Below are 12,954 nucleotides of genomic sequence, written 5' to 3'. Positions count from 1 at the left end.
AAATGAGAAATGGCTGAAATGGCTGCGCTTTCTGACCTCAAATAATGCAAAGAAAACAAGTTCATATTTATAAAGTATTAAGAGTTCAGAAATCAATATTTGGTGGAATAACCCTGTTTTTAATCACAAATCACAGTTTTCATGCATCATGGCATGTTCTCCTCCATCAGTCTTACACACTGATTTTGGATAACTTTATGCCTTTACTCCTGGTGCACGAATGTAAGCAGTTCAGTTTGGTTTGATGGCTTGTGATCATCCATCTTCCTCTTGATAATGTTATAGGTTTTCAATATGTTATTATTTTTTTCAAATCTGCATATAAAAAACATAATCTAGCAGTTGTTGCATTTGAGCATCTGTTGATATAGCACTAAAATTTTCATAAATTAAAACAGGGTTCATTTTGAGTATCTTATTTGATACAGAAAGGATACAGCTGGTTCTAAATCCTACATTTTAAATGGCTTTCCAGCGAGTGTGTTTATTCCAGCCCTTCACACTGAACGGAAATCAGGGAAACAATGGGCTGCCCTTCTAGAAACTTCCTTCTAATCCGCTGACTGCCCTATACCACAGTGATTCACTCCAGAAACAGAAACAACACACAAACAAACAGAGCCGTCCACAGCGGTACTTTACCTTTCAGCATCATGAATCACAGTTCAAATATCACGTAAAATCAAATCAAATCAAAACAACAAAAAACACAAGCCACAGCAGACATGAAGAAACACGGCATGTGAGAGTACTGTTTAGAGCTTTAGTGAAACACCACGTGACGTTGATGAGTTGCTAATACCAAATTAAAACAGATGACAACATGAGGCGCTGTGAACTTACCACTGTGAGCATCTAATCTAGATGAGGTCTGCTGTTAAAACACTGCAAGGGCCAATGGGCTTCAAAAAGATGTGAATACAGAATTGTGTAATTCATCTTTTTATGCTTTACCTCACACTTAGTTCACACACTGATGTGTAAGTCTTTAGTTTAGGGGTAATACAAGAATACAATATCAGTCAAATGTTTGAACAGACACTTTGAATGCAGTTTTCCACTATTTTTAAACTATTCCATTAGAGCTGGGCGATCAATCAATTTTATTGATTAATTTGAATGTATTTTTATGAGAATCGGTTTTCTCTGAGTTTTATTTTCCACCACTGACGCTCCCCTGTGATGTCCAGTAGTTCAGAGTGAGCAGTTTCCAAATGAGTATAACACTGGCACTTATTCAAAAACTTCCCCAATGGGGACGAGTCTTTACTTAATAGCACATTAAATTGTACTTGTTTTCTATTTTGTCAGTTATATCAAAAAGAGCGCTATTTTATTTATTTCTATTTGTTGTTTTTTAAGTGGTGTGTTTACTTATTTCTTTTTTTAAGTTTGAGGGTGCATTGTGTCAGTACCTAAACTATGTTGGAGAAAGCTTTCTAAAAGTTACTAGATGTTCTCACGTTTTACAATAGTTTTTTTTTGTGCATGTTTCTGGTTGCACTTTAACCAAAAAGGGGACATTTAAGTGAAAACAACAGAAATAAGAACTTGTTTTTAACCATTTCTTTGTTATCTGTAGTTAGATTTTTTTAGTAAGGAAAAAAAAATCGAAAATCGAATTTCTTTTCGGCCATAGTGTATTTTCAGTAATAAATGATGAAATGATGTGTGATGTGTAAAGTTCAAGCACTCTCATCTGTTCTCAGCAGAGCGGCTAGCATAACCGCTAGAGGTTAGCGGCTAATGCTACCCGACAGCGCTACACTGAGGAACCCTGAGTGTTCCAGTAAGCCAAGGTGATATTAGCTAGCAGTTTGTCTCACGTAGCTTGTTTTAACATGGTAAATGTGCAGGCTATAGTCTGATATACTCCCCTCTGAACGCTGAAAGGGCTAGTGTGGTTAACGGGTAATGCTAATGCTGCTCCAGCATTGCTATCTGGGGAAAGCAGCATGTTACAGGCCAATAATACTTACTTCTGAATGGGGAAATAGCAGTTAGTGGCTAACGCTAATGCTTCTCCACTAAACTGAAGGTGCAATGATGATTTTTAAGAAAATTAAAGGATTTTAAATGCGCCTTATAGTCCGAAAAATACGGTACTAACCTTCAATGAAATTTACAGTTAATCAGACCAATATCCAATGTCCAAACATTTGACTACTGTAAATGAGAATTTAAAACCCATATATCCCAATATAAATATATAATATGGCTCAAAATTCATGTTATGTGATTTAACCATTCCCTATTTAATCATTTATCCCATTTCTCCTGTTTTTGGCCATTTGCCCTTGCAGTGAGACATGTGATGAAGTCCAACAAACCTACATGAAGAACAACAGCAACACCTGTCCCGTCGCAAGTGTTTCGCACTGAACACACACACATACACACATACATACAGACAGACATGTACTCCTACTGTACTACACAATGAGACGGGGAACATGAGGGGGGGAGGTGGACTAAACCTACAGCACCCAACCTAGTGAACGAGTGAAGAAGGGTTTAGAGGGTTTCGTTGTTTTGTTGTCAGATCTAGGAGGTTAATAAGTTGGTGATTATGAGTGAGGGGGAGGGTGGAGGATAGGGGGTAGAAACAGACCAAACTAAAACTAAAAAGAGGATGAGAGACAGATAGGGATAGGCTTACCATCTGTGTGTTGGTGGCCATTAGCTGAGGAAAGGAAGAGAAGCAAAGAAACAAAATAAAGAGGGAAAAAAGAGCCAAAGAAATATAGGAAAGGAAGACATAGAGGAACAGAGGTAGAAGAAGAAGATAAATAGAGAAAAAGAAGAGAAGAAGCAGAAAGATACAGAGAAAGAGAAAGAAAGAGAGAAATAAATAAACAAATCAACCATAGAAAGGAGAGGAGGAGAGGGAGGGAGGAAGGGAAGGGGGGAAGAAAGGGGCAGGGCAAGAAAGTAAAGAAAAAATTAGGATGTTATAAAACTTAAAAATCAAATCAAAAACAGGCAAAAAAAGCAATCCAAAAAGATTAATATGATCGAACTGAATGGCACAGAGAAAGATGTCCGATTACCCAGCATGCTCTGCGTCATATACATGAACACGGAGAAAGCACCTGCAATGGTTACAGAATAAACGTGTGCAAAGAAAACAACAAGAAAAAGAGACAGACGGAGAAGTCTGCAGAAGCTAGCTCTCGTCCTTCAACGTTACCAGCAGTACAGGTACAGAAACAGTAACAAACAAACAGCACTTCACCCCACCAGTCACACACACACACACACACACACACACTCAACACACACAAGCACATTCAGCAAGTCTCTCACACAAACACACTCACTCCACATGAGAGCTGCATTTCTCAATGGAGGAAAAAACAAAACGAAATAAGAAGAAAAAAGACGAGTTTGGTTTAATAACTCAAAACACAACGCAGAAAAAAAAAAGACCAAACCAAAGATGGATCATGGCGTGTTGAGGTCAGGAGGAGGGCGTTACCTGTCCGTTGCTGGTGAAGGTGGTGTTGTCAAACAGGAAGAAAGCTCCAAAGAAGAAGACCATGGCGTCAAAGACCCCCAGGAATGTCCAGTAGACGAAAATGGGCCACTGCAGGAGGGAATTCTTCGCAATGTCTCTGTAGAAGCAGAGGAAATAAAATAATGCAATGTATTAATAAAAAAAACACTGCTTCTTTTTTAAGTATAAAAAGGCAGAGAGAGGTAGTGTGAGGTAGAGTGAGGCAGAGCAAGGGAGAGAGAGGCCGAGCGAAGTAGAGCATAGCTAAATGATATAGAGTGAGGTAGAATAAAGCAAAGCTATGTAGGCTGAGGTAGAGCAAGGCAGAGTGAGAGAGAGTGAGGCAGAGCAAGGCAGAGTGAGGTAGACCAAGGGAGAGTGAGGCAGAGTGAGGTAGAGCAAGGTAGAGCATAGCTTAGTGACAGAGTGAGGTAAAGCAAGTCAGAGTGTGGTAGAATGAGGCTAGGCAAAGCCATGCAAAGTCAGGCAAAGCAATGTAGAGAGAGGCACAGCAGGGTAGGGCACAGCAGAACAATGTAGAGTGAGGCAGAGAAAGTGATGTAGAGTGAGGCAGAACAAGGGAGAGTGAGACAGAGCAAGGGAGAGTGAGACAGAGCAAGGGAGAGTGAGACAGAGCAAGGGAGAGTGAGACAGCGAGGCAGAGTGAGGTAGAACCAGACAGAGCAAGGTAGAGTAAGTGATGTTGAATAAGAGAGAGAGTGAGGGCAAATTGAAGCACAGCTAAGTGATACAGAGTGAGGTAAGGCAAGGCAGAGTGAGGTGGAGTGTGGTAGTAGTGTGGTAGTTACAGTAAGGCAAAGGGAGGCAGAGTAAAGTGATGTAGAACAATGTAATGAGGCAGAGTGAGGTACAGTGAGACAAGGTGTTGTAGAGTAAGCAGAGCAAGGTAGAGGTTTACATTGAATGCTAACACAAAATCTACTTTTTAACCTGGGAAGGCAAAAACTAAAAAAACCCTGAAACTAATTTAGAAAATTCATACTGATATCGAAATACCCATATTCATATCATACACCCCTTACGTTCAGGTGCACTTCACTGTATAGATTAACAATTACAATTACACACAGTGTGGCTGGAGTCCTTACACCTCAGAACATCAGGCAGCTGTAGCTCTGTACGGCCAGTAAACCCGTCAATTAGCTGCTGGGCTAATTCAGTATCTCTTAGCAGGAAAAAATAAGACCAAACTCCACAGAGGGAATCGGCCTTCCAGGACCGGAGCTCCACACTTTTGGGGTGCGGCAAACTGTGGGTTACAGCAAGCTTGACCTACAAGGTAAATAATTGTTTCTAATGAAGTGCCCAGTTGTTATATATTCTCAAGAAGTCCTCATTTTTTCCCGACTGCCCAAAGTTACAACCCTACACGCTGCTATACAACTACAAGCTCTCTAAGGTGTAGCTTAAGTGTAGCTGAAGCAATCCTCTGGGGCTCTTGAAAGGAAAGCATGGCGATAGATTGATTAAGCACTTAAGAAAGCAGTATAGCTACAGTGCAATGATCCAGACAAGGCCAAAAGCCAGCCTTGTTTTGTTTTTCTTTTCTTTTTTTTCACCGCCATGTAAAGAGAGATAGTTTGTGTGCAATTACGCCTACGAGCGAGAGGAAAACAGCGTATCGATCACCAGAACAAAGCAAAGAGCTGAATAAATAAACAAATCCTTCACTACAAGATTAATATGGGCCAGCATCTCAGACGGGTCTGGGCTCGAACACAATAATGAGCAGGGACGCACACGGGTTGATCGAAATGAACAGAGAAAGGAGGATCATGTAGAGTTTAACCTGTTACATCTTTAAAAAACATAACATTTTCATTTAGCACAGTTTGTAGTTTGGTGTCCCCGAGGGTTCGGTTTTAAATTAAATTTTAAATAAAGTTATTTTTTCAAGCCTCAGTTAGCATCTAATATAGTTTTATTTTTCCTCCTGTACCACCCCTATTATTGTTGTTTGTTTCTACTGTGTTCTACAGGGTTCTTGCACTTTTAAAATAAAAAAAAGCTTTTTAAGACCTTTTTAAGACCTCAATAAATATAATTTAAGACAACCAAAATGTAGTCATAATTTATTTGGTAACCTTCATTCTTTCCCCACTAATCTTAGCTAGCTTGACGCTAATGTTACTTCTCTCCCCGGTAAAGTTAGCTAGCTTGCTGCTAATGTTAGCTAGCTCTCCGACAAGGTTAGCTAGCTCACCGCTAACATTAGTTTGCTCTCCAGTAACATTTTAGTAGCAACAGTAACAAATTAAGACTTTTTAATTACCAGCGGGAACCCTGGATCGATCGATCGATCTATCTATCTATTCCATGAAAATTCCATGAAAACAGAGTCTTAGCACTGCAACAGTGCTAACAAGATTAGCTATAATCATCTGCATCTACTAGTTTATGCAGGAACCACACCCAAAGCTGATAAAACCAAATAAATCAATGTCCTCCTCTAATATAATATCTTCATGTGGGGAATATAAACTTTCAGAGTTTATTGTGACTGAAAATAACACAAAACAAACAAATTAAACAAAGAAAACCTTGAAAATGAGTCTGAAAATGAGTCTATTTAACGACTGCAACATCATTTGCAAGGCTTTCATAAACAGGATTTTATATGAAGTGAGATGGAGGCGGGATAAGGAGCAATAATAATAATAAAGCTTTTATTAGCAGCCCTGCTGTTCTCACTGTTCTGGGCACAGTGAGCCAAGAAACACTCGTCCATCTGTTCCCTTTCCATTTACTGGTTCACTCTGACCCATTTCAGGGTGCGAATGTGTGTGTGTGTGTGTGTGTGTGTATGTGCACATCAGTGTGTACGAGTCACTGACAGCCACCAAGTCTTGGTCTCTAAAGGAGGATATGGTGGGTATAAATATCCTGCACGTAGACAAGGATTTATACACAGCTCCTCAGAAGAAGGCCAAAGATAAAAGCATGCAAACCTCAAAATATCAAAGTCATCCGCGTGCAACCTTGAGGTCTCAGCATTTTCCTTTATTGCCTAACCTACATTAAAAGAGCATTATAAACACGACTGCAGTATCTGCACTTATTATGACGACGCATGTTCAGATTTAAAAGCTACCTACAGCAAACTACAATGTAAATGTACAGGTCCACTTTAAAAAATAAGAATATAATTGAAAAGTTATTTTATTTCAGTTATTCAGTTTAAAATGTGAAACTCATATATTATATAGATGTATTACACACAGAGTGATCTATTTTAAGTGTTTATTTCTTTTATTGTTGATGATTATGACTTGCAGCCAATAAAAAACACAAAAATCAGTGTCTCGGAATGAGAATATATATTATATAAGACCAACTGGTACTATTGGCAGTGTGGGAAGTGTGCCAAGTCCTGCTGGAAAATGAAATCTGCATTTCCATAACAGTTGTCAGCAGAGGGAAGCATGAAGTGCTGTAAGATTTTGTGTGAGAACACTGCAATGACTTTAGACTTGATAATAAAACACAGTGGATCAACACCAGCAGATGACATGTCTCTCCAAACCATCACTGATTGTAGAAACTTCACACTAGACCTCAAGCAGCTTGAACTGTGTGTCTCTCCACTCTTCCTCCAGACTCTGGTTCCTTGATTTCCAAATGAAATGTAAAATTTACTAATCAGTGATGGTTTGGAGAGACATGTCACATGCTGGTGTTGGTCCACTGTGTTATATTAAGTCCAAACTTATAGGGCATAGGGCACTAAGGAGTAGACCCAGCACAGAGTGCCAATCCATGCAGTCATACACAGTGTCCAATTTATCTGATCTGTGGGAGGAAACCCATGCAGACAATGGAAGAACATAGAAACCAAAACCACACCAAGATAGGGACTTGAACCAAAGACCCCAGTGCTGGGGTGCTAACAACTAAGCCACCATGCCGCCCAAAATAAGTCTAGATCAGTCTTCTACTGTTTTGGATTTTAGGAACTATAGTTTATTAGTCTATTTTCACAGATAACTGTCAAACAGTGTCAGATACCTTAACTCTGCTTGACTCAAATATTGGGTCCAAGGCTTGAAATTGAGAAAATAGGATTTTTGCCAAACTACTGCGATAAATATTCACTCCACACAGACAGGTGATGAACAGCTAGTGCAATCTGATCTGAGGACAGATACTGTGAACCCTTAGAGACTCACCTGTATAGAGAGGGGTCCCTTTTCAAGATGTCCATGTTGATGTGCTGCTCAATAAGGCTATAGAGCAGGATGGGCAGGGAGGTGAAGCTGATATTGTACAGAGTGAGATATGCGGTGTCGTACAATGGCTGCAGGAGGACAAACAATAAAAAAAAGAAGAAAAAAAAAAAAACGCAGATGAATTCATATTAACCAAGAGATTAGTAAAGAATCCAGTCAGATAACATGCTTTTCAACCTTTCTGAAACACTGGATTGTACTAAATACATACCTGCTGTGAGAAGCCACAGAAGAACTGATAAAGGAACTGAGGAAAGATGAAGCACACATTCTGAAAGAGAGAGAGAGAGAGAGAGAGAGAGATATCAAAACACCTCCTCACACTGTGAAGTGGGAACTCGGGAGGCTATAAATACCATCAAGAGTGCTTTGTGGTGGAGCCACAGATTCTTGAAAATGCCAACACTGCACACTTTCTGCAACTGAAAATATACTATGCTGAGCTACAGAACTGCATTATCGCCACGTTTTGCTTATATCATGTTAACAAGTTACATTTTAGTAACATTTTACTGAAACATTGCAGCTGAAAATTCTGGAAACAATGCAATTCAGTCCTTATCGCTCTTTAAAAGAAGCCTGAAGCCCTATCCGGACTCTTGAATACAAACTACAATTGAAAAAACTGGAGGACCAATGAGTTTTTTGGCTTTCTCTGTCACATAGCATCGCGTTCAGTAGCTAACACAGTTTGAGTTTGTGTCAATAGCTAACTAACTTTCCCGTTCCACCTTCCACCAGAACAGAAAAATAAAATAAAAAGTAAAGCTAATCAAAGCTAATTTCAGCTTCCCATTGCAGAGGAACTAAGGAATGGACAATAATAATTAATTTCTGCACCACCTTCCCCCTTTCTGAAGACACTGAAGGCATACAGTGCCCTAAAGTTAACTAGTTAAGCAGCAGCTAGGTTACTGAACTTTAGCGCTTCTGATGGTGTATCAAGTGCTTGAAGGGTTCTCCAAATTCTTAGGATAAGAATTGTACTTACTTTTATTTTAGAATGAAAGGGTTACACTCTAAAATAAGCGGTAGGGGTTAGTGTTAGGGCCAAGGGGTTTAAAATGGGATTGGGCCATAGAGGCTTTAACAGCAGCAAAGGTGAAACACTCCCTACTTTTACTCCAAACTGTAGAAGGAACATGGGAAACTTACTTCCTTAATAATTACTTCATCAGTAATTACTAGTATAAGCTAGAGTACTAGATTAATAATCTTTCTATACTGGTGGAAGTATAAGACTATAACCTCCCGTGTATTATGGGATGGACTATGGGATAGACTATAGTTAGTGGAATAGAGAAAGCTTACCTTGTAGAAGAAGTATTGCACCAGCTCGGATATTCTGATATAGTAGTAGTGTCCGTGCACCAGCAGCATCTTCTTCAGGTGTTTGAACTTTGGGATTGCATAGTCGCTGTTGCGGGCTGCCTGACGGCCCTCTTTACCCATGATGCCTGGAGGGAAGAATGAGAAAGCTTGATTTTGAAAGCTACTGTATTTTAAGGAGTATTTATGTATTTTCATACATAAGGCGCACTGGATTAATCAAACCAATACACAACGTAAAGGGTAGTTCACAACACTTTGATATTTTTGCCAAAATGGTAAAATTTTTGTTACAGTTACACAATCCCAGAACCAAGACTTGTTTATGTCAGCATCTAATATGTACAAGAAACTACCTCTTGTAGTTACTGCAAGTCAACGGAGGGGATTTAGGAAGTAAGCAAGAGAACTGTCCGTCTGTGTTCTTTACCTATGCCCACGTGAGCTTCCAGAATCATGCTGACGTCGTTGGCCCCGTCGCCGATGGCCAGAGTTATTGGGTGCTCTTTTGAGGCCTTGATCAGCTTTACAATCTGAAATAACAGTAAAAAAGTCAAAAGCAAAATTAATAAGATGGACCACCCAAACATTACACTTGAAATAAAGATGCTACAATGGGCTACAAGAACTACTGAAGAACCATTGGTTTGGTTTGGTTTCACACAGGCACAAAAACAGAAATAAATCTATAAAATGCACCCAAACAATCCATGCAAGCACATTGTCTCTTCTGATTGGTCAAAGCAGGGGGCAAGTAAGTAAATACAAAAAGACGATTCTGTGTTTCAGACCAGCACATACAGCTCTGGAAAAAAAAGACATCACTACAAGACCACTTAAAAATTATGAGTTTCTTTGATTTTACCAAATTGATGGATGATCACAAGCCATCAAACCAAGTGAACTGCTTGAATTTTTGCACCAGGAGTGGCATAAAGTTATTCCACCAAATATTGATTTCTAAACTCTTAAAACTTTATGAATATGAACTTTTCTTTGGATTATTAAATGACAATATTTCTATATGGAATTTGGGAGAAATGTTGTCTGTAGTTTATAGAATAAAACAATAATGTTCATTTTACTCAAACATATACCGATGAATAACAAAATTAGAGAATCTGATTTAGAAACTGAGGTCTCTTATTTTTTTTTTCCTGAGCTGTATGTATGCATAGGCCTATATAAAAAACGCTTCTTTTATGGCATCGCTCAAATACGCATTGTAGCTTCTTTATTTTTAAGAATATATAGCAAGAGTGTTTAAGAACCAGTGCCTGACAGCACAATCAAACGCAAATAACCGGTCAATACGAGAAGAGAGGGAGGAAAGGAGACGCTCATGGCAGCAAAACCAGGGGTGGAGAGACAGAGAGGGAGTGCTGTAATTGGTCTGAGGTCAGACTGCTTCGATCCAATCAGAAGGAATAAGATGAGTCAGCAGGACGAGAATGAAAGGATAATTTCTGTGCCATTAAAAGAATCGTTTGGCCAACACAATTTCCCTCTTACTCTAAACGCAGTCCATCAGCCAGAACAGGTTCAGTCAAAATTACAAAGCCAATACAGGCTGCTATTGCACTTTTTACTTATAAAAATAGCACAGAGTCACGGTGCCAGCAACCACATAAACAGGTTTTACTCTGAGATTACTCAACAACTTAAATAAAGCATTAATAAATCACAAACTGTCCTCAGACACGATACACAGTACAAAAAAATCAAGCAGAACATTATGACCAACCCCTCTAGTCCTTCATCAGAGGTTACAGGAAGCTATTGGCTAGAGTTTTACCTCTGCTATAGGATCTCCAGATTCTACCAATGAAGTGTGGAGCTACTTTGAGCCTGAATAACGGTGTAAAAAGCCATTTATCTGCAGCCGCAAAATATGCCCTGTCTCAATCATTCTAAAGCCTATTTAGGCAAAGTGCATTAAAATCTAAGTTGTGGGAGAGCAGAGAAAGGCTATTCAACAAAGGTAAGTACTAGTTTATCACGTTTTAACCCTTAGAACCCTATTCACACATTGTTGCTAAGGTGTTGCTATGGTGTCTGTGGTGGTTGCTATGATGTTGCTAAGCAGTTGCTAGGTGGTTGCTAAGGTGTTGTTAAGTGGTTGCTAGAGTGTTGCCATGGTCTCTGTGGTGGTTGCTATGATGTCGCTAAGCGGTTGCTAAGGTGTTGCTAAGTGGTTCCTATGGTGTTGCTATGGTCTGTACATTTAAAAATAAGTACAAAAAAATGACATTGGGTACAATTTTGATCAAAACATGATCAATTCTATTAAGATTCACAAATTCTAGAAGCATTTGTCTCAAATCATGACATTTTCACTTGTTATAACATAAAAGGGGAACTGACAAAAATGGAGAAAAAAAAGGGCTTAAAGGGTTAATTCATCCAAAGTCCGTTTCACATCAGAGTTCTCCTTTAACTCTGCTTCATTATTGCTGAGGTTTCGTATTTTGCCGGCTGCAGGAATCATGAACCTGGCTGGCTGGCTGGCTGCTGTCAGCAACTAGTGGGCGGAGCCTCCTTTGAGGGAAATTCTGATAACAGTGGGGTTGAACTTCCAGTGTGAGGGATGCTCACACAGTTTTTGCGGCATTAAATTTTTTATTCATCATTAGTTCAAGTCGATTTTCTTAGCAATTGATTGGTTGCCTGTCACTGCCATGCAAATGTTATTCACTGCAGTGCTGAGAATGAATGACTCACCAATCAAATTATAAGCTATCTGCTCTGTAGTGTTCCTGTGCGGGGGGTCTCCAGAGCATTGAACAACAGGGTGAATAGAAGATAATAGAAGATAATAATAGATTACAAAATTCTATTTCTACTGAAATTATCCTATATAGTGTCCTTTATTTTCAGTGGAGCTGAAACGTATGGTCATAATGTTATGCTTGAGAAGCGTGCATAAAGAAAAGCAGCACCTAATGTTCCTTTGTTACGTAACTAAACTGACGTCACGCTTTAGATTACCTGTGCCTTCTGGAGAGGAGCCATTCGGCAGCAGAGCACAGCGCTGCAGTTTCTGCAGATCTCCAGAAAGATCTCCTTATAGTTTCCTCCACTGCTGCTGCCCTCCTGTGACGGCTTCATCACTGCCGACAGCGTCGCTCCATCAATGATCAGCCCATAGTCCTGAAAATCACCCGAGAGACTGCGTAGGAAGACAAATACAGCAAATACAGCATATCAGGGTCATCTGAGTGAACTGAGTGAGCTTAACTGAGGGGGCGGGGTGGGGCATAGTGGGTCTTAATTTCACATTATGGTTTATTTACTATGCATTAAGCTTATCATTGCGTCCTGTATTAGTATATAATTATAGGCCTCTAATAGGAAAATGTCTGCTCACCCTGAGAAGGTGTCTCGGGTCATGCTGCCGTGCTGGCGGAGCACGGTTCTGCTCAGGTCGAACAGGACGTCGTGCAGGCTCTGCTCCTCGGTGCGCTTGGTGGTCAGCTCCAGGATCTGCGTGTTGCGGCGGAAGAGCTTGCTGGCGTAGCAGGTGGCCGCTGCCGTCTCCATCTTATCTCCGGTCAGCACCCACACCTTCATCCCGGCCTTGTGCAGAGACTCGATGGTGTCTGCCGCTTTGTCCTGCAGCCTGAGCCAATGAGAGAAGAGCATCAGTGAACAATCAATATGTGCAGGAAATCCATCAAGCTTTTAAGGCATAGGAAAAAAGTATTTTTTTAAAAAGTGTATACAATCAATAAATTGTTTTATCTTCACTTCCTGCATGAGAAAATCTTCGTAAAAACTGTGTAAAAACATTCTTCTTAAGAACGTTTGTTGAATAAAGCCCTATCAGAATGGGATTAGTTTCTCAGGGGGTCCTTGGGCAATTTTCTTTTTATGAAGGGGGGT

The 12,954-nt window shown here is 39.9% G+C and overlaps 1 protein-coding gene across 9 annotated transcripts in view; it reads right to left on the bottom strand.

Moving 5' to 3' along the window:
* The window catches only part of atp11a (ATPase phospholipid transporting 11A), a 131,072-nt gene that overhangs the window by 16,581 nt on the left and 101,537 nt on the right, over positions 1-12,954 (bottom strand). For 7 of the 9 annotated variants that reach the window (XR_007427916.1, XM_049469245.1, XM_049469248.1 and 4 more), the window contains exons 19-26: positions 12,440-12,691; positions 12,061-12,241; positions 9,503-9,605; positions 9,055-9,200; positions 7,955-8,014; positions 7,684-7,811; positions 3,479-3,614; positions 2,660-2,683 (exon numbers count right to left, since the gene is read on the bottom strand). Coding sequence is in view for 8 of the 9 variants with exons in the window: in XM_049469245.1 (XP_049325202.1) it covers positions 2,660-2,683; positions 3,479-3,614; positions 7,684-7,811; positions 7,955-8,014; positions 9,055-9,200; positions 9,503-9,605; positions 12,061-12,241; positions 12,440-12,691 (1,030 nt within the window). In the remaining variant the exon portion in view is untranslated. The remainder of the gene's footprint in view (positions 1-2,659; positions 2,684-3,478; positions 3,615-7,683; positions 7,812-7,954; positions 8,015-9,054; positions 9,201-9,502; positions 9,606-12,060; positions 12,242-12,439; positions 12,692-12,954) is intronic. The other 2 variants (XM_049469252.1, XM_049469246.1) reach the window with 1 other exon arrangement.

This window comes from Astyanax mexicanus, chromosome 21, assembly GCF_023375975.1.
Source record: "Astyanax mexicanus isolate ESR-SI-001 chromosome 21, AstMex3_surface, whole genome shotgun sequence".
In the NCBI taxonomy this organism is placed as follows: Eukaryota; Metazoa; Chordata; class Actinopteri; order Characiformes; family Acestrorhamphidae; genus Astyanax; species Astyanax mexicanus.
This window is presented reverse-complemented; position numbering and strand designations above follow the sequence as displayed.